This window comes from Zonotrichia albicollis, chromosome Z, assembly GCF_047830755.1.
Source record: "Zonotrichia albicollis isolate bZonAlb1 chromosome Z, bZonAlb1.hap1, whole genome shotgun sequence".
In the NCBI taxonomy this organism is placed as follows: domain Eukaryota; kingdom Metazoa; phylum Chordata; class Aves; order Passeriformes; family Passerellidae; genus Zonotrichia; species Zonotrichia albicollis.
The window spans coordinates 73,366,373-73,388,820 of NC_133860.1; the positions used below are offsets into that span (position 1 = coordinate 73,366,373).

The 22,448-nt window shown below is 41.4% G+C and overlaps 1 protein-coding gene across 2 annotated transcripts in view; it reads right to left on the reverse strand.

Moving 5' to 3' along the window:
- Positions 1-22,448, reverse strand: part of PRDM6 (PR/SET domain 6) — an 81,631-nt gene that overhangs the window by 57,082 nt on the left and 2,101 nt on the right. For both annotated transcript variants that reach the window (XR_012578205.1, XM_026794447.2), the window contains exon 3: positions 13,432-13,739. Coding sequence is in view for 1 of the 2 variants with exons in the window: in XM_026794447.2 (XP_026650248.1) it covers positions 13,432-13,739 (308 nt within the window). In the remaining variant the exon portion in view is untranslated. The remainder of the gene's footprint in view (positions 1-13,431; positions 13,740-22,448) is intronic.

The following is a 22,448-nucleotide window of genomic DNA, read 5'->3' on the forward strand; positions in this document are numbered from 1 at the left end:
AAACCAACTCTAAGCTCTTCCATAATGAAGGCAATACATCACACTCCATTAAGACCTATATTCAAAGGCCTTTTTTTTCCAGAAGTTGATCACCTCCACAACCACCTTATACTCTTTTACCACAGTACTCTGGTTGTGGTCTCTTGACACAAGGTAACATTTCAAAGACATTTCATTCATATGATACTAGTCATATTACACAATTTATAGCTACCATGACCCTCTGCTGGAGAGTTAAATGCCGTAATGCTCATGGGCAACTCGAACATAAATGCCTATGCTCATGCACAAAGCCAGCTTCCCTCTCCTTGGCCCTTGATGCCTTTCCAACAGACTCCCTCCAGGATGAGAAGTTTAAGAGACTGATGTATGAATTTTAAATATTTGTCTCTCTTTGAAACTCCTAGCATTTTTGGTTTTGCTTGAATGGAAAATAACACTGATGTCTTTTTTACTAACTACAAAGTACAAACAACCATGAGAAACAGAATGAAAATGCCTAAAAAGAACTCCTACAGTCTGAGAGCAGGGTAAAGCTTGGAAGTCCTGATTCTGGAAGCCACTTCATACTTTCTATAAGCCCCTCAACACCACCAGCTTCCATCAAAGCTGAAATCTTTTCCATCAAAGCTTCCATCAAATAAATGAAATCTCAGAGATTGGCAGCCATGTTCTGATATGAGCTTAAACACCCAGGCCTCCATTCATAGTATTTGCAGTTGTCACACACTCAAGAGAACAGTCTTCTAACCCAACAGGTTGTAGTTAGGCACAGCAACTAATTTTCAGTTTGGTTTAAATATTGAAGTTTATTTGGAACTCTCAAGACTTAATATGAAACCATATTCTTAATAACCTTAATATTTCTTAATATTTCATAACTTTAATATTTCTACCATATTCTACTTTCACCCATAAGATTCGTGAGCATTTTGAGCAAATGTTAGAACTGATTCAGCCTGTGTATATATGCAAAACTGCCCAAATATAAAGCATACAATATAAGACCTCTTCTGGCATTTGCAGTTGTGTCCTTTGCTCTTGATTAACTGAATCCCAGTGAGTAGCGCAGTCAGAGTTTCCTGTGGGACAAATCACCTGCAGCTATAAGTGGAAGATTCAAATTATCTCTCAGTTTTCAGAAATCCCAGTGAGGTGCTGGTCAAATAGTTACAATTTTTTTTCCCAACAGGGAACAGAGCAGAGTCATGCCAGAAGGCATGGAGATCCTGCTCCCTCTGATCACAACCAACACGGTCTGGGCACAATGGGGTGTCAGCCCATAAGACAATTACACTTGCCAGGATTTGCACCCTTGGGCATGGCACTGTGCTAGCCGACATACACCCACATGGCTTACAGTCCACAGCAAGCTTCTGCCTGGTCAGCTTGGACCAGAGACACAGCAAGCTGGTGCCCAGGTGCTCCTGCCCATGACCCACCCTTGGTGGGATACCACCTTTCCCAGTACAGTGCTGAGGACACTAAGATTTTTAAGAAAACCTTGCATGAGCAAATATATTAATGAAGCTATTCTTTAGGGTTTTGAAACCTTGACCTAGATGAAATGTTTCAATTCATCAGCAAGAGAATGGGGAAAGTCCAGAGGAGAACATGAGCATGAAAATTAATAATTCTGGATGTTATCATTTTTTAATGTTTCACCCACGTCTTTCTGGGGGATATCCACGACTTATCATCAGACAGCACCAGCACAAAAACTGAGTAATAGATCAGCAGTGCAATGCTCATGAGACAAGTCTAGCCTGGTTTGCGAGAGTGCTAAAATTTCCTGTAATCTTTGAGAACAAAGAGAAAGAATAGCAGTAATCTTCTACAACACTCATAGTCAGAGAAAGCCCTGTCTCTTTCTCCAAAGTCATTGGCATTACGCTGCCTTGCTGTCTTATTCTTCATCTTCTTCAAACACTTCTTTTTAGGAGCCTGCATCTCTCTGTTGTACCAATTTTTCCTGTGATCTAAAGGCCTGCTTTTTCAGCCCATATAGATACTTGAATTTGCTGAAAAAAGATATCTAGCTCTCTGATTTTCACATTGAGACTTTTAAAGGGTGTGAAGGAGGGAGAAATTCAGTCAGCCTTTCAGTCTACGGCAATCTGATCCTTGGATGCTGAACTACACAGGCTTTCTTGTACAAAATTTCTCAACATTGATTCTGTTAGATATTTACCTGATAAGTTTGTATCAAGTTGCAATGGATGGCTGTAGCATTATTTTAATAAAGCAATGGAAAGAAAATATTAATGTAGAAATATTAATGTGCATCCAGACCAAATTTGCTTTTTAAAGAGAAATCTTTGTTCCACATTTAATGCCAGATGACAGCTAGAATGGACACTCTCAACAGCAAACTTACAGTTAATTCTTCAAATAAATCAAATCACCATCACTACAGAAGGAAATGCCAAAATGTTTGTTCCCTTTGTAGGAAGTCCTAAAATAAAAGCATATTCTTTTGCACAAAAATCACAAGAATAATTTTCATGTCAGATTTTTACATGTCAGAAGCAAATAATAAAATAAATAGGAATTTAATTTAAAGTTTTAAATTTAAATTAAAAAATAATTAAAAAGTAAGAAAAGTTAAAAATTTGTTAAACACACACACAGTGGTGGTTCATATAGACACTGAGTTGTCTATAATCATAATTGCCAAGACAGTGAATAACCTTGCCTTAACTATCACTGCAGCCAGCTGTTTTCTCTGCAGATACAGCAGCAGTGTTAAGTTCTTGATTCTTTCATCCTTAAAACAGATGAATGAAAGCCAAGCATGGCCAAGGGACGAGCATTTCTCCTGACCAGCTTACCAACCAGTGGCTGGGCACGCGACAGGAGCAGTGCTCTGCTCACCTTCAGAGGGGGCAGGAGGCGCTGTGCCAAACTTCTTCAGTGGCACTCCTTGTTATTCCCAATTGTGACTGACAGCATCCCGAGAGGCATTGCTAACTACTTCTGATCACAAATACAGCCACTACAACATGCAGGCCACAGGACGTAAATTACTAGTGTAAAGTATAATATGTGGACCTGTGAGATTTCAGAAGAGATAAGTAATAATTTGGAAGAAATATAAATCAAAAATAAAGGATTAAGGAGAGTAAGACTCGACCAAAGCCTTCAAAGTGATCCAAAATGGCAGTTACTATATCTATGAATGAGAGACCATCTGGTTTGGCTTGGCAGCAAACTATAAAATTGCACACAAATTAGCCTTTCAAAAGTAAAAACAAAATCAGTTTAAACAACGAGGTAAAACTTCTGCAATGCTATTGCCGCTGGGTCGTGTCACTTTTGTGTAATTTGGGCATGAAAATTAACATCTCATTGAATAAACAAAAACTCACAAAGGTTAAGAAAAGAGGCAGACAAATATGGACTTTGGAGGAAAGGGAGGGTACAGACCCCAGCCTGACCTTGGGCCATCTTTTGTTGGGAATGGCAGACCCCGAGGTCACACAGCACTCGGCCAGAGCTGCAGTCTGAGCCCACCCAGGCTCAGCTCATGGCTCCCTCTAAGGCAGGCTCTGCCACGGGCTGGGCTGGGACACCCCTGAGCCCAGGCTGGGGCTGCTGCCCAAGGGTCCCTATGCCCAAAACTCATGAGGAGACTGGGGCCACGTCAGCACCACCCAGGAGAAACAAGCAGAACAGTTATGTTCCTAAAATACAGCCTTTGATTCCAAGTAACCTGAGTGTGATCCAGGTTTGATCAGAATAGAGAATGGAACTCGGACGAGGCAACGCAGATGAGAAGATTTAATCACCTATTTGGGACCCATCTTTTTCCTCTACATTTTCATGTTTAATATGCAGTCTAAGGAAATGCCAATGTTCATCTTCATTTTCCTTATCTTTTTGATAAAATTTTAGCAGAAACAGCTTTCTAAACTCTGGTTTTTAAACATGCTGAAAGATATGCAGCAAATTAAACTCTACAATGTTGATCCATGAACAACAGAAGAGATTCACCTGGGTGAAAAGCTTTGGTCCCGACACAGAAAGAAGACCTAAAGTTTATCAGGAAGAAAAATGCCAGAATCAGGGTGTGTACCAAACAATGCACAGGTCTGGGTCCATAGAAAGAAGAACTCTGCTGAAAACACAGCTGAAGTCTCAGCTTGGTACACTTCAATAACTGCCCCAAAGGATTACAACACCTTCAAGTGAAATTTCTGTTCTGTTTCTGTGTAACTTTTTGTGCATTTCTATTAGAACCGCTCTAACTAATCTGCAATTTGCACTTTTGCATGAAAACCACACCTTTTTTTAAATCAACCCTTTTTGCAGGAATCTATGTTTTGTGCAAGTATTGTGATGATACTTTTGCATCAGTTGAAAAGAAACATGTTTATGTTCATTAAATGTTCCTATCTCTTCCTGAACTTTCTGAATGTCTGCCATCTCAGAATCCTACCAGTCTTCCTGCCATGGCCTTATGTCATGGATGAAAATCGTTTTTCTAAATGGTATTTTGTTTTTTTTTTTTTTTTTTTCAAATGCAATATGTCATATTATTTGCTCTGAAAGACTATTTTTTCAGTGGCAGAAAAATGTCACTTTGTTACTGCAGCTGTCACTGAAATATTGCTGGTCACAATAAAATGAATCAACACAAACCCAGGCTAAAATCTACAACTGTCTCTTCACTTCTCTAATTGGAAATAAAGTCGTGCTTTATTAGAAAATGATTATACAAAAAAATCTACTTTGTCAAAGTAATTGAGTATCTCTTTCATCTCCTTTTACTGGAGCAGTGGAAATGGAGAGACCATTCAAGACAGCTTAAAATAGAAATAGGAATAAGAATCGAAACAGGAATTGAAATAGAGAAACAGAAACAGAAATAGATAATAAAAATAGAATCTAGAAAAGAGATTCTATTTTTAGAATCTAAATTCTAATTTTTAAGAATTTAAAATTACTTCCTTAAAAATTACTTTTACTGAAATGGTGAGCTCTTTTTGCAAAATTGTGGTCTTAAAATGTTGCCAGTCAGCCATACTACTATAAAATTCCTTCCATAGATTGATAAAAACTAATACCCTGCTTTCCACAGTGAATGCTGATGTGGCAAAAGCAATAAGTACATATGAAATAGTTTAAAAGACAAAAATAGTGATCTTTATAGAACTAGAAGTTTAGTCTAGGTGAAAACAGTGAACCTTAGATTTGCTAACTTCATATGCATTTTAGATGACACTTCAGTTAATGCAGGATTACTAGTTTAGGACTGTAACACTGACCACTACTCTATTTGCCTAAAAAATGAAAATGCCTCAATGAAAATCCAGGGCTCCATTACAGGTGAACAATATGAAAAACAGAGCCTCCCACTGGCCTCTATTTCACAGGAACTGGTAGTTGTGATAAAGCCACTTTTCTCTACTTTGTGGTTCTACAAATGAAATCAAAACATCTTCAGAAATACCCTCAGGTCAATAAATTTGCTTTCTTATACACCAGTTGGTCTCCACACCAAAAGTATCAGGTTGAATTACTGATAAAATACAGAATTGTTTATGTACATCTTGCTAAATCCAGGCAACTAATATGCAGTGTAGTACAAGCAACAAATTTATTAGCTACACATTTTTCACAAGATACAGGAAAAAATGTTTTTCTTTGATTCTAATATTCATCTAACTAAACACAATGCATTGCTACACAGCCCCTGGCAGTGCAAACCTCACTTTTTCACAGCAAAATATTGTTGTTATGTCAAATGAATACATTTACACAAAGGTCCCTTTACATTTACTGCAATGCTGTTGTTTGTAGACAACAGCACAAAATATTCAGGTGGTTCTGCCAATCTGAAAAAGCTACTCACCTATCTTAAAAATAAAAAAGATTTAGAAATTGTGATTACACTGGTACTGAGTTATTCAGTCATGCCTGAAGACCTCCTTAAATCAAAGCTCACAGTGACATCAATGGCTATCTTGTCCAGGCAAGGACTGATTAACTACTGCAGGATATCAGTCTTGATATGCATATGATACAAAACAGCTTTTTGCCAGCTACAACTGAATCTTGTGTACAGTTTGCAAAAAGAGCCTCCTGAAAGCACCTGCATTTTCGAGTTTTTAACATGAACATTGCTTATGTCCATGCAAGTAGAAAGCACCGTGGTTTTGTGGTTGGTAGCTAGCATTTTGTGGCTTTATTGTACTTGTTTTAATATAGGAAAACTTCTAGAGCATATTTGCTTTGTGACATCATTTCTTGATTGTGTCTTGCAGAAGTAATTGACCCACATCAAGTTACTGTACTCCATATCTATTTGTTAATTAGAACTTTAAGATGCAACAAATAAAACACACTATTGACTTTTAAATCTTCAATCAAATAAATATTTACAGCTGCAATTTGCCAAAATTATTTACCTTTCAATAACAGATCACAAAAAGTATATGCGCTACAGATTCAAGTGAATGCCTTGGCTGTTAACAAACAAATTACAAACAGAAGGAAAAATAAGTATTCTGGCTATTGTTACAGGCTATAAATAGCTGATGTGGTTCTACTTTAAAGATGTGTGATCTTCTACATTAGTAGACTTTTTCAATGCATAATTGACCTTGGGATGGAGAATAACCTCACAGTAGAGTAGCTTTTCTTTTAAAGAACAATGAGTATAGGTATTAGAGGATGTGCCTGTTGTCAATGATCATTGCTGAAATCTGCCTATACCACACTGGGACAATCAATTTTGTAAATGATTGCAATAATCAAGGAAATTGCCTAATTTATAAATCCTGGCATACAGCATTTTAATGGATTTCTACATTTTAATGCTGATGCTTTCAAAGCCAAATGAATTGTTGTCCAAGCTGTCACTACACAAAATGATAAAAACATTCAGTCTTACGGGTAACTACATCTCATGGATATTCAGACCATCAGGTACATAATCACTCATTAGTGAAAACTGTGATAGTTTCCAGTTACAAGCCAATGGAAAAAAGGCCACAGTTTCCTTATGAAAAAACCTTCTAGGAGCTGAGGAGTAAAAACAGCTGAGTATTACTGAAATAAGTAAAAAAAAAAAAAAATATTCCTAGCATCCTTTCCACTGTTCTACCCCACACACTTTTTTTTCCCATAGGCAAAATAACAGAATAATCTTATTTCTATAACTAAAAGGCTGATCTAAGAACTTTTTGGCCACAGAATCTGTCAGGGCAGGCATTGTTCAAACGGAAGGAGGACAAATGTAGGACATAATGCCATGGCTGTGGCTGGTGGGTAATTCTACCTAAACCACCCTCCAACTCACTCTCCACCCTGAATCTGGCTCTGCAGACTTAGTTGTACACGCATTGCTATTCTCAGTTAAACCTTAAGCAATTGATTTCAGCCAATAGTGGGCTGGCAGTGCTTTACTTACTGCTCAATCTCACTAACCTGACATTTATGGTGTACTGATTGGCCTATGTCAGTGGTGGTGGTTGTAAATTCACTTTGAAAAGCTTTGTGTTAACAGCCTTCAACCAGGCTCCGAGACGAGTATGAGCAGGCGAGCTGACAATTGCTCGACCTCCTGCCCTTATTACAGTGAGTAAATCAGGCTTTGAGCCATTAGGCTGGAGCCCCAGGCCTAGGCAAAAAGGATTGACATGACTAAAGGTCAACCTCTGTCACACATGTGTAACAATTTGGATAATGGAATTCTGTAACTTATCTGGAAAAGGTGCCAAGTGCGTAGAGGGAAGGTATAGCCTGGGCTGAATTTTCCAGCTTTTATGTTAAGGGTTTACTCAGAAGTCTGCACTTAAATGTCTACGCGCATTTGATGCCACAGAATCTGGGGGACCAAAGTGTGTGGAGCAGTGATTGAGGCAGTTCTGCAGAATAGTGAGTGTCACCACCACGTGGAAAAGCACATTTCACTGTTTCACTTAGTCAAATCTATAATAAATACATTATTGACATCAGGCCCACAACACATTTTGGACACTTGTATAGGTCATTAAACTATTGCCTTTATTTACCAATTTTGAATCAAAAGTCAGTCGAAATAATTACCTCTTAATAGTATCATAAATTAATTGTAATTTCAAGCCTTACAAACTAGTCTCATACAACAGTGGAAATCACTTTTATAATTAATTAAATTAAAAGGTCTAATGTTTCCATTACACTGGTGCCCAGTCAGCAATGCAGAAAGGTAGTGGTCAAATAAGGACAGAATTGAGCTTTTATGTTTATTTGTGTTCCACTTCAGTATTTTTGCATATTACATAATGAAATCTCCAAGGTGAGATTATGTGCCATGGAAAAACAGATAGTCCCTGCATGATCTAGCTATTTAGAAAATATTTTTTTTCTGGGAATAGTGTGTGTCCAGACATGTGCATGTTCTATGCAGTCCTCAGAATTCCTGTTTTCAGTAACACTCTTAAAATTCTGGGGCTGTATCCAACTCCAAACACCAAAGTGTATTCCAAACTTCACTTTGTTCAATAGGAAGAGAATCTGTCCCCACGCCAAATTAGATTAATTTTGTAGCTCATGTGCTTAGGCATACTATACATACTTTCTGTAGACAGAAAGAACATACCAAAACCATGGAGATACATTAAAATAATGCATAAGAAAGTCTTATAAAAGTCACAGGTCTTCTAAAAGAAACATCAGGGTTTTGTTTAGCTCTTCTAAGAACTAAAATTATTAAATATAAAATACCTTCCACACTTGTGATCTCACTAACTTTTTATGGACCTTAAGAAAGGAGTTTGTAACTTATAGAAGTTATCTGGGAAAATGTGTTAGTAGATGATCCAGAAATACCAACGATAGAAGGCTGCTTTGCAGATGCTTAGCAAAATTTTCTTCTGAGGTACACAAAATGAGTCTTCTTACTGCGCTTACAGTTTAGCATGTTGCTGACCACAGCATTAGTGGTATTTTCCCACAGCACGGGAATTTGAAATCCATGTAAAAATAAAAATTATTGGTCTTTTTCAATGGAAAATAAATGCAAGGGTGCTACATCACACAAAATCCTCAGAAAGGGCAAAACAAAAAAATAACAGAATGGCACCAGCTGTTACTCTGAATAACTTAAGACACAATAGGAAAGTAACTAAGGAGTTTTTTCAAGACAAAATTACTTGAATTTCATGCACATGACAAATTTAAAACAGAGCTGACAAGCAGGCTGGAATATTAGATGACGAATTGCTGAGAAACATAATTTTTACTTTAATAGAACGACAGCATGCACATAATTCTGTCCCCCAGTGCTTTTCTGTAACAGCAAATTTAGTCCAAAACTGCAGCCTTGAGAATCTGGATAAGAATCTATCACCATAGATGCAATGAGGGCTTCATTTCAAGCACAAGGATTCTCTGTGCATAATTTGTTCCAAAATGTCCAGTATTGCTGCATGGGCCCTGGCCAGAGTGCATCCCAGCAAAAAGCCTGTTCTTGGTCCAGCAGAAGGCAAAGGCAATGTTTTCTTTTGCTTCAGTTGAAGCAAAAGACAAGAAGGCCAAAAAGTACCCATGTGGTACTTTATTAAGATGACATGCACACTTTCTTGTGCCAGTTAATTTGGTGGGGGGGAAGGAAGCAGGGGTACAGGGGGAATTTTTAATGGGGAAAATCAGCTACACGGATTTAGCAATTTGTGTTTACTAATGAACACCCTGATACATATATATATATATATATATTTATATATATATATTTATATATATCTATATATATACACATATAATTTTTCTCATCCATGTAAAAAGAAGTTGCATATAATAAAAAAATGACTTCCAAAACCGCTAAATTTCAGTCAAGTAAAGTCAAAATGAAGTAAAATCATATATTTGATATTTTTAGGCTGTTGCAAGAAAAAAAATAGCTATTTGACCACACATGAAAGAAAAAAAAAAGATACAGCAAACTCTTTATCAGCCACATGAAGAACAGGAAACGATAAGACTGTATCCTTTGATATGTCTGTCAGTAAAATTTTTTCATCTAAGCTGCATTTGCAGGGGAAAATACCATTTACAAATTAGCTGTTTCCAGAATTCACAGTTTAAAGTTGGGAGCCTGAAAAATTTTGCCTACTAAAATGTATGCATGTTTAAACCTCATTGTTTTATTCTAATAGAATTTAAGTGTATATCGTATACATTCCTTAAGTCTACTCTTATTAAATTTTGATGTTAAACAGAAAGGGGAAACCATGTGCAACTAGATTAATTTATCTTCAGGGAGTAAGGACACATTAATAATTGAGATAATGTTTTCATATATGTTGGAATCAAGCGTGCCTTTCCACTTCTTTATTAGAAAACACATTAGCGAAAAATTATCTCATTCTCATCAGTAAGACCTAATTGCTAAGAAAATCTCTGTTTCTTTGCAATAACAAAAGGCTTATTCTCACTACTTCAAAATAGAAAAAAAAAAGGAATCAGAAACATTATGAAGCACTGCTGGAATAAATGCCTGTATTACCAAAGAGAATGTTTATTTAATACACCCAGTCCTGTTTTTGTTTTAAACAAATCAGAGTTTATTGTATTTTTTTAAAATACAAGCAAACTCTGGTTATAGAAGTGGGCCAAAGCGAGGGAAAAGAAAGGCAGTACAACTGAAATGACTAATATTTTTGGCTTTCTGAAAGACTGATCTTTCTGTAAGTTACAAAAAATTGTGTTGGCTGATTGTGAGAGAGCTCTCCAGTTTCCCATGAGCACCCATAGGTGTCGGGGCTGCAGTGGAGCGGGGTGTAACTCGCTCTGAGCCGCTGCGCTCCACACATTGCACACAAAGCAAACACCGAGCGCATGGTGGGAGCACTTGTGCACACAGTCTGAAGCATATTTCCATGGCACTGAACTGTACATCAAATGCAGTGCTTCTGATGTTTCCCACAACAAAGAGCACAAAGAAAAAAGCAACCAAAGCCGTAACTATGCTTAAAAGTGTTCACAATTGCCCTTCTGTTTGCCTGGTGTACACAAAGAACTGTAAACTAAAACAAATATCTATCAACTTTACAGTTCCGAGGGCAAAATAATAAAATGCAATTTCTGATACTAAAAATGTGAAATGCTCTCCATAAGGTCTATCAAGACCTAATGCTGAGCAGCTGATCTGTAGACAGACTTGCATTTGCAGCTGTGTGGGAAATATTAGTGAAAGAGAATGGACTAAGGCCACAACTTTATAAAGGGACTATGATGAAATATTTATTTATCATTCACAGTGATTTAATCCACACTCCTATACCATACAGACTAAATGAATACAGACTATTTAGATATATACTGCCATTTGCTTTTATGTATTTTCATAGATCAGATTCTGTAAAATTAGACTTTCTGATTACTTTCTTTTAATACATTTTTTTATTAAACATTGGTCTTCTGACAGATAAAGTATGCCAAATTGAAAGACAAAACAAATGAGAAACAGCAAAATTTTGGCTAGAGCTTAGAGTATGTGTTTCTTTGATAACAGTTTTTGTCATTAACAGAAATAATTCAAGACCATGAGCAACATGTTATTATTAAATCAAATTGAATTCTTATTTTTAAGATAATTCTATTAAAATACATGCATTCTTTTTGCTATCCAACAGGAAATCTGTGTTGTGTGTTAAGAGCACAAGGGTAATCCCACACAAAAACTCAGCCGACAAGCACTTACAGCCTGAATCTGGTACACACAATAGTACTGGTAGGTCTTTTTTCCTTAGTATCTTTCTGGGTTTTGTTTTTAATTTTTTTTAAAGCCCTAGCTTCTTTCATTGCTTCAAACCCATTTTTAAGATAACCTGAAATATGATAAAAATCTTGCTTATTAAAAAAGGTATTGTCAGTATTTGCAAGTTTACGTGCATAAAACTAATTCATATGTTTTTAAAAATTAAACTCATGCTGTGAATATTTATGGAAAAATTATCTGCCTCAATTTATCTAAATTTCAGTACTTATTGTAATATGTGGATCTGACAATCTCATTTCACTATTATATATTCTGTTAATTGGAATTGTCTAAATCACAATACCCTTCTTAATTTGAATTCCAATTTGAATTCCAGCATTATTATAAAGTGGTCTATAAAAAATATGTGATTAATAAATACCCCAAAATACTGCCATTATAATCACTGGTCTTTGATACGAACAGGTTAAAATCCAAATTATCAATATCTGCTGTACAAGAGAAATTCCATCTCTACTGGAGGCAGCAGCAAAATTCCCAGTCACTGCAATTCATCCACATTCAGGTGTGTTATGAGACTGATCTCTTCAATGTGAAAATCTTCTTGCCACAATGATGTTTTTGGATAAATACCTTGAGACAAAGACCCTGGTGTGTTTTTTATTATTTATTTACATGCAGGAAAAGCATAGGAGCTCCAACTCTTCCATACCCCCAAATATCTTTCAAAGATCCATTCACTTTCCCTGTACACACGCTGAAGACAGCAAAAACACTGCATCTTCATGGATTCCTTATATTCTGAAGATTTAGATCTGGTGTGGATGAGCAAATACCACAGATCTATGGGCCAGTCTCTACTGACTGTTGCAGTTAGTTTTGAGGCAAACAGAGATTGCAGCTACAGAGGACTAAGCAGAACTAAAAAATTATACCTTCCAGTACAAATCAAAGAAATTAATGGCAGAAGACTAGGAAGAGAGTAGGCTCTTTCAGACACACAGAGATTATAGGTTTTTCCTGAGTGATACCTGTCACTCTCTAAGACAGTAACAAATATTTAAAAAAGAAAAACCAACGGCTTTGAGATATCTGAAAGTGGCTTTCATAAAGCACAGGGAACTTCCTTTGGTGAACGCACAGTAGGTACAGGACCAGAGCTAAACTAAACTGAGCAAGAACGAACTCTGTCACACTGCAAAGGGTCAGGCTGTGGAGTAGGATCCTGGGCTTATTTCAGTAGCTTTACCTGGACTGGCTGAGGGCCACAGCAGAGGTGCAGCACTCCATCTCAACCCACATGCACTGCTCTAGCATAATACAGCTGGTGCTCCTGAGAGCTCTGAGAGCTCCATAATTTCCATACCTGAGAGCTCCATCAGCTCTTGTACCTCAGGTCAAAATATAGAAAGCACTGGGTGTTGTAAAAGCTTCAGATCTCTCTGACCAAGACTCTACACACGACAGCACCTGCAACAGTCGGCTCTTCTCATGCAGACCAATTGGAGCTCTGCGCTGCCCACTGGTTTTCTGGCTACCTTTATCACAGTAAGGCTTTTTCTTGCGCTGGCTACTCTTTCAAACCTGCTTACTTGGTTTATTTGAGTTGTGGGTTTGTTTGCTTATCCTCACGGCTAGTTCTGGTGCTAGTACTCCATACAATCACACTCCATGTTTACTTCAAAAAGATCAAATTTGACAAGGAAGGAAACACGATAACTTACTTCCCAGAGGTGCTGAGTGTTCCTGATGGCACCTGCTTGAACCTTCTCCGGCAGGAGCAAGATTCCCTGGAAGGGCCCGATCCAGGTGCCCTGCTGGATGCGCTGCGCGGCGCAGATGCCGTAGGCCAGGCCGGGCACGGTGCTGGTGCACAGGCACACCTCGCGGGGCAGGTCCCGCAGCCACTCGGGGATCTCGGGCGGCGGGGCGGCGGCGGCGGCGCTGCTGGTGCCCACCAGCCGGCGCAGGGAGTGCAGGGGCCCGTGCATCGGGCACTCGCCGTTCCGGTTATCCGCGCACATGTCGCATCCTGGGGGACAGAGAGGGAAAAGCTGTCAGTGCCCTGCTGCCAGCCACCACCACCACCACTGCCGTGCCACGCCGATCCCTGTGCCTGCACTACCGTTCCAGGGCAGCGCAGCCGGTGCCCCTGCACGTCGTGCCCTTCTGAGCTCTGCTTGGGCTCTCTCCCAGATCTCGCCAAAGCCTTCAGTAAAAAATTCCAAAGGCTGAGCAGAAATCCTGCAGACAATTTGCAAGCCTTGTGTATTCACAAACCTGCCAAGATTCATTTACTTTAACAATGTTTTTAAAGATGAATTTTTTGTCTAATGCAAATAGTGCAGTTAAACCATCCCAGTGCGTTTCAGAGAGACATTTTAAAACGCAGTCATAGCGTGTCTCAAGTCCCTCTCAACTGCCTTACCACAGCTCAGCCCAAGGGCTTAATTGGAACAAGATTTAATTTTATCCTTATTTTAAATGAACATTCACTCTGGTTTTTACATTAACATGTGTGTGTGCATGTCTGTCTGTTTGGAAAATAAAATAAATAAACCAGAACCTCATGAGTGACAAATTGGAGCCTGCATGCACATTTACTTTACTAAAGACAAATCTAATCTTAAAACTGAAATTATGCAGCAAATATTTCTGGGCACACACTTGAAATTTTATTTATTGAATGAGAATGCATGCTCTTTGCCTGTACAATGTAAATGAAGCTAGGAAAAGACCAAAACAGCATATCTGAGTTCATGAGCAATTCCTGTGAAAAAGATCAGTTTGTAAAACTGTTAATTTCCCTAACTTGTTGTTTATAATGAATGATGTGTCTCTATTTTGGGAAGATCCTACCATGGCTTTTCTTTTCTGAGCAAAGAAAATTTTGGTTAAGTGTTTCCACTGCACACTATTCCACATGCCACAAATGTACATCTTCCAGGAAAATGTTTCATGTTCAAGAAATTAATTTCTCTGGAGATATGCCGAGTTAACATAACAATGAATCTCTTGAAATAAATTGCTGTCTTCTTCACATTTCAGTTTTGTAACACAATAAATGTTTTCATACAAATTTATTCCAGAAATACAAAGAAAAACCAATAATTATGGTGTAGTACTCTTGTAGCATGTCCTACATCTTTCCCTTAATAATTTCATATACCACTCCTTATAAAAACAGAGCACAGCATTCACTACAGAAGTAGGAGTTTCTTGGTCTATGCCACAGATTTAGACTTGCTAAACTGCCTGCAACCACAGCCTCAATTCTCAGGGGCCCTGACTAAGATGTTCTTCTTTCCAAACTGGATGTACTGTGTATTAAGTAGGTCTCTTTCCTACAGATCCTTCAAAGGAAAACGCTCCCTTCATTTCATCAAAAGCTGCTAAAGGACAGTAAAAGATGCATCTTGAAATTATGGCTTCTAAGTGTATTCTGCAGTTTTAGACACACTACGTAAACACTTTTTCCTGTCTTTTAAATTTTACCATTAAAAAAGTGGTGCATTCAGCAACAAGAAATTATTACTAAGTCACGTGTGGAAGATGATTTCCATCAAGATCATTACACCTTTGAGTCTTGCAGAAAACACCTGCCTCCACCTGGTGCTCGTCCGTCTGAGCTCCCTACCCACAGCATGGCTCACAGATCCCAGCAGAGGGCAAGAAGACAAGCCCTGAGCCATGCATCGCTCCGGCGGGTGCCCCTGCAGAGGGGCTGCACGGCAAACGGGCCCCAGGCCGTGCATCCGTCCATCCATCCATCCATCCATCCATCCATCCATCCATCCATCCATCCTTCCATCCATCCATCCTCCCATCCATCCATCCATCCATCCATCCATCCATCCATCCATCCATCCATCCTTCCATCTGTCCATCCATCCATCCATCCATCCTTCCATCCATCCATCCATCCATCCATCCATCCACTCACCCATCCATCCATCCATCCATCCATCCATCCATCCATCCACTCACCCATCCTTCCATCCATCCATCCATCCATCCATCCATCCATCCATCCATCGATCCATCCATCCACTCACCCATCCATCCTTCCATCCATCCATCCATCCATCCATCCATCCATCCCTCCATCCATCCATCCCCAGCAGGTCCAGGCAGAAGCACGGCAGGACAAAGCCGCCCAGCGGGGACGGCCCTCATGCCGCCACAAAGCGGGTGCAGCTCCTCCTGCCTTAGGAACATCTTCCCCGCCATAAAACGACTTCCTTTGGGCTGAAGCACCATGGCAGAGGGGTTTTGCTCTCCCAGCCACGTCAATTGGGGGTGGATGGTGGGTGGGATTTGCAGGAGCCCAGGGAAGATATTTCTGGCGAGTCCTAAAAGAATGTAGCAGATATTCCTACAACCATTCTGAGGCATGATGAATAAAAGGCATCAAGTATATGCTGGAGAGGGAGGGAATGGGGTGGCAGGGCGGTTGGGTTTTTTTTGTTATTATTTCCACAGCTAGTTTGGAAAGTGAGGTATCACCACAGCATCTTTTCTTTCCTTTCCTCTTCAAAACCAGTCATCAAGAAACCCTGTGGTTTTGGCCTATCCAAAGATATTATGGGCAGCATTGCAGTTTGGCACTGGAGGTCACATAGGAAAGGATCCCAAATAGGAAAAGGGAAGAAAAAACCCCAAACAATGAAAAAGCAAGCCCACAACCCAAAACAGTTTGGCATGTGATACACTCTAAACAGATTATGGCTGAACTCTACAATCTACAGTTGGACTTGATGACTTCACAGATCTTTTCCAACACAAATTGTTCTATGACTCTATGAAATCAATTTATTTCAATCTACTCATGCAAGTCAGAAAGAAAACATCTTACAGGAAAACTGAGAGCTTAAAGAAATTATATCTAACCACGATGACAGTTAGCACCAGGGTAGGCCCTTGAATTTTAATTCTTTGCACTGCTTTAATATTTTCTGGATATGCAACCCTCCTCATAACTAGCTGATTACAATGGCTTTCTTAGAGGAATTGTATCTCTGGAGAAATTTACATTAAACCTGCTCAATATCTTCTTTACTCCAGTCAGACAACCTCAGTGTCGAGTTCCTACATACGGCAGCCAGATATACATAACTTTTCATGCACGAAAATTTCAGTACCTGCCTAGAACAATAATTCCTTAACTTAATTCTGACAATATGTGTGCATGAATTTGGATTAAACATTTTATTTCTACATTTCCAAGAAAAAGAAACTAAGAAATTGTCAAGGAGTACAAACAAACCCCGTGTCACTGTCATTTACCCTTACAGAAAGTCACACATGGTGATATTTATTTTCCAGTGTCCAAAAACAGTGGTAATGTCTTAATGCTTGGCAGTCACAGTATCTGATCCCCCGCTGTGTTCCTTTCCCCTTTGTCCTGCCAATGCTGAAAATTTGGAAAATGGAACATCTTTTGAAACTGTTTTGGCTAATGTCTTGTTGATGAGAAGGAAGGAATCTGTCTTTAATACTAAGCAGTACTGAAATTCTTCTTAGTTTCATGCTTCATACATTTAGCCTTAGTTGCTATGTAATTGCGCAAATAAAATCTTTAAAAATTCTCATAAATGTTATAAGGAATGGAAGTCATCCTAGTTATATTTTACCATGCCTGGAGTAAAAAGCTACTGTGCATCTTTTCCTGTCCTGTAACTAACTTTTGTGTAATAGTGTAATACATGAAAGCATCCATTTAAAGACCACCACTGTAGGCAATGTATTCCTTTGCCTCAGAGGACAACGGAAGGATTTCCTTCATATCATTTTGGGGAAAAAATCAAGAGCTCCAAGACTTGCACACTATCCTGCCTCACAGCAGGATGAATGGCATCATTTTTGTGTGTGCTGCAGAGTACAATGTGGCACGCTGCACCAACATGCTTAATAAGACATGGAAAAGAAGCGGGGCCTTGAGAGGGGCAGTGTTGAGGTCCCCTGACATCACCAGAGTGGCCATTATCACCCACACTGCTGTGGAGGGGTTCACACGAAAATGATGCTTCTAAAAGTGTGAACTTCCTAGAGCATGGCCAGACAGGGTCCTGTGCCCTTCCTCCAGTTTTGGCCTCGGAGAGCAGCTGAGTGTGAGCGCAGGGCTTCACTGAGAATGGCTGAAATGGATAATTCTGCTTTCTGCAATAGCATCAGTCAAGCCCCAAATCAAGTTGAGAAGATGCAAGAAATGTAAGAAAATTGGAGGACTTGCTGAAAATGGAAAAATAAAGGAGGACTGCAGCCAGAGCAGAGTATGTCCTGATAAAATCTAGAGATGTAGAAGGTAAAGTCAGTGGGAATACTGCATTGCAAGCCCAGATACAGCCAAACACTTTGGAAGGAGATCAGTTTCCTTCTGTATACCTTCATATTCTATAGATAAGGAGGATTAAGGAAAGGAAGATACAAGAAAAAGAAAATTAAAGGATTTCCTAGAGGAGCTGTTTGGCATGGTTCTTATGGAAGGATTGGAAGATGTTACTGTTTATGTGCCTCCAGAAAAATGAACACAGTGTAATGCCAATACAATGACTCCATGTGAGTACACTTAAAAGTATTAAAAGTAGGCAAAAGGACATATCATTGCCCCCAAAATGTAATTTTAAACACACACCAACATAAATAACACTACTACTGCACACTTTAAAGCAAATCTGAAAGGAAAAACCTTTCGTCAGTGAAACTAGGGTTTAACACAGTGTTTTTACCAGCAAACCAGCTGTAACAATAAATGAGAGAAATACATTTTTTCCTCAGCAATAATATGCTTCAAAGGTGCAGTTAGACTGGATACCTGCAGTTTGCTGGTATTAAAGAAGGGTGGCCTCTGACCCTTTGCTCCATAATTCACCGCAAGCATGCAGGTATCCAGTGTAAGTGGCCATCATTTCACATGGTATTACTCACTTGCAAGTATAAATCACCATGGCTGGCCCTGCATCCCTGTCTGGGCCCGGGTACCCAGCTAAGCAGGAGGCAGGGCTGGAAGGGACGGTTTCCCTTCCTTTCCTGAGGGCTGGAGTTTTCCAGGGAAGCTCAGCCTCCCTCGTACTTCAGTTTCCTCATCGGTGAGCTGGCATCCACGTCCTTTCACCAAATTATTGGCAGTTTCTATCAGACTGCCTCACCGGAGGCAGACTTTCGGGGCCACGAAACAGGGATGCGTTTTCCCTTCGGGTGCCCTCTATTTATTCAGTTATTAACTCTAACAGCTCTCTGCCGAGAGCGGGACGGAGCCCGGCCCACTGTCCCAGGGCTGTCCCGGTCCCCTCTGGTAGGACTGTGGCCCCGGGCCGTGCCTCGCTGCCCGTTCTCCCGGCCGGGTGTCAGGCACACCCCGGGGTTGTTCCTCCTTCCCCAGAGCGCCCCGGAGCGGGTCAGGGGCGCCTTCAGAGGCTCTTTCGGGTTATTTTTAATAGGCGAGTGTGGGGTGGGTTGAGGGAGGTGGGTTTGTTTTTCCCTGCCTTCTACTGCAGGTATGAATGAATTAAATTTCCGTGTCAGGTATGAGAAGGGTAGGAGAATATTGTGTGTAGATAAACCTTGCCACCCTCTGCCCCTGAGAGACCCCCATATACAATGTAGAGATGATGAATAGGCGCCAGGAGAGGAGATCGAAGTTCAGCCCGCACCGGCTCCACTCTCTCCTACAAAACTATAGGGCAATTAATTGTGGCTTGTCCCCTCATCCTTCATCTCCTGGTGGCACATATCGATGGAGATTACTGCTGATGGACCATTTTATCACCCTAAATAAACAGTCACCACCTTCTCTAACCTCAATCTAATGTATGGCTATCTGCTATGTTTAAGGGTGCTGGGTAACTAATGATGTAAAATAGCTAAATCATACAGGTTACCAGCAGTCCAAAGGAAAAAAAAAAGTCCGAATATTTTCCACACCGATCCACTTCACAGCATGTTACATATACTCTGTGTCCCCATAAATTGAATGGGAAAAGGCGTGCAAAGTGCTTGGTGGCGTGACACTTCAGTTTTACACTGCGTATTTATTACGGCGGCAGGTTGATGCTTGCCGGCGAAGGCGGAGGAGTCTCAGAGCTCTCGGTGCGGAAGCGCCTCCCCAGGAGCTCGGGGCGAGCCTCCGGGGGAACAGCCGGTCCCGCAGCCCCGGGCTCACCCGAGGAGATCGCTCCTGCCGCCCCAGCGCCCAGAAATATCCTCGTCCTTCCAGATTGGAGGCTGGAAAGCAAACGGTCCCCAGCCGCCTGCCACTTTATCGGGGCTTCAGCATAATCCCCTTTACTTCTCTGCGGGTAAAGACTGCTGGGCTCTAGTCACGGTTTTGCCTCTTAATTGCTTCTTTTTTATTATCATTATTATTACTTTTCCCTAGCTTATCCCCTTTCAATTTAAAACCCACAGCTCCTAGGCGGCCCCCGCCCCCTTCCCTCGCCCAAGACCGTGCCATATTCATTGATATTTGACGATCAAGGCGTGTGTCTACTGGGAAACCGCCGCCCATCCATCTTCCCGCGGCGGCCGCCCGGCGCCGGGCCGGGCCGAGCGCTGGGGAGCGGGAACTGGTGGGGAGGCCGGGACGGGATGGACAGACAGCCTCGGCAGCCTGGAAGGGACGGGACGGGACGGGATGGGATGGACAGACATCCTCGGCAGCCGGGACAGCCTCGGCGGCCGCTCGGGCTCCCCCGAGGGCCCGGCCGCCGCCCCGGCCCCGCAGAACCAGCGGGGCACACGCGGAGTCTGCCGGCGCCTCTGTGGAGCGGGTGGGACCGGCCGGGGAGCGGGGACACGCGGGGAGCGCCGCAAAAGGAGGGGATGGTCGGCATGGAGAGAGGGGTGTTATTTGGGAAAGTGAGGGAGACAGGGCACCCGCTCGGTTGGTGAAGGAGGTACAGCTGGGATTAGAGCCCGAGGCACAGACGGAGCCTGCGGGGCCGGGCAGAGGAGCAGAGCAGCGCCCCCGCTCCGGGCAGGGCGTGGATCTCGGCGGGCGGGTGACTGTGCCGGGCTGGGGAGAGCCCGCCCGTCCCGGGCTGCCCTTGGGGCTGTCCGCACATGGAAGGGCAGCAAGCAAGTACGACTCAAACTAAAGTAGACGGAGCCTCATCTCACCCACAGCCCCCATCTCCTTCCCCTCAAGCGGGCAGTGAGGGTGGGAATGATGCGAAACGGGAGTGAGGGTGGGAGTCAAGGCGGTGGAAACCTCGCTGCCCACGCACCGCTAGCGTGACCCCGGCCGCGCTCGGGCAGTCAGGCCGTGTCCTGCAGCTTGTTCCCTGATCGTGCTGGGAGTGCGTGGCACGGCACGGGCTGTAGCTGCGGCACTCCTTCCTCACTGACAGTTTACTTTTTTCTTTGTTTTTTTTTTTTTTTTTTGAAGCACGAGTTGCCCAAAGCAACTGCGCTTGGTCCCAGAAAACCGAAACACTCGGGCTGCGAGTTTCGCTCGGAGGCAGCTAATAACCGCTAGAGCGAAAGCCGCCCAGTAAACAAGTAAATTATAGGAATGTTTACATCTAGCTGGAGAAAAACAAACATAAAAAGAAGTCGAGATGGCGCTGGCTGCCCCCTGCCCGTCCTTCCCACGGCGACGGCTGCCCCGCCAGAGCCGGACTCGATTCACAAGCGTCCTTTCCGCGATCGATCCCTTTGCTTCCCCGAAGCTTCCACCTTTTATACCGCGCTAGGAAGAAATTATTCAGGCTTCGCCTCCGACTCTGCGGGGTGCTCTTATTCCACTCAGTCCTTAAAAATATCCCCACCCCTCGCAAACGCTTTGTAATATTCCTTTCTCCTTTTGCAACCTTTACCCTTTAGGTTTACAGAGCGGCTCCGGGAAGTAAAACATGGATTGTTTGAACCGTTCGGTTGTGGATTAGAAGTGCATTTCGGATTCCATTTTCTGCATGTAATTTATAATATCACGTTTTCTTCACCCAAGAACACAAAATACACGAACAAGTTTCACTACAAGGTAAGACTAAGCATGAGGAAGTCGCTCAAAATAAAGTCGACAACCAATATAGAAGCATTTGAAATGTTAAGAAGGCGGGAAAAATCTCCACCAAACTCCGATTCAACTTTCCCCCCCTAACATATGCGCAGCGCTGAAGACTGTGCTAGCACCCACCCAGTTTAATTAATACATAGCAGGATGTCATGGAAACTTTCAAAACAAGCTCCTCGTCTGAAATTGAATTAAACGAATCCGCCTTTTGCTTGGGCATGTGTTTCAGGATTGCTGGTTTGGGGTATCGTTTTTCTGTTCAACAGCCTTCCTTAAACCGACATTTGGGGAGTGGTGATTGAGAAGGACAACGAAAAAAAAAAGAGTTTTAGGAAATCTTAGGATAAAAGAGAGTGTTTGAAACAATAATATTTTTTTTAAAGTGCATGGGTCGAGACCATGTGTTTTAAGAGGGACAGATCCAGATCCGTGTGCTTTGAATGTTAGTTATAAAACTGATGAACTATTAGGAGCTCATATAGTTCTTTTCGTGTCGTGAATTTCCTCGGTCGCATCGTATTGATAGATAGAGGGTAAAAAAAAGACAGAAATTTCTAAAATGACAAACCTTTCATCCGTACAGATGTATAATGATAGGGGAGCCCCCTCCCCCCCAAAAAACCCTCCCAGCTGTAGAATAGGCAACAGCAGTATAAAACACTTTAGAACCTCCAAGTCCTAAATTAATTCTGACTAGTGCAGATTTTTCGTCTAGAAAATCGGCTTTTC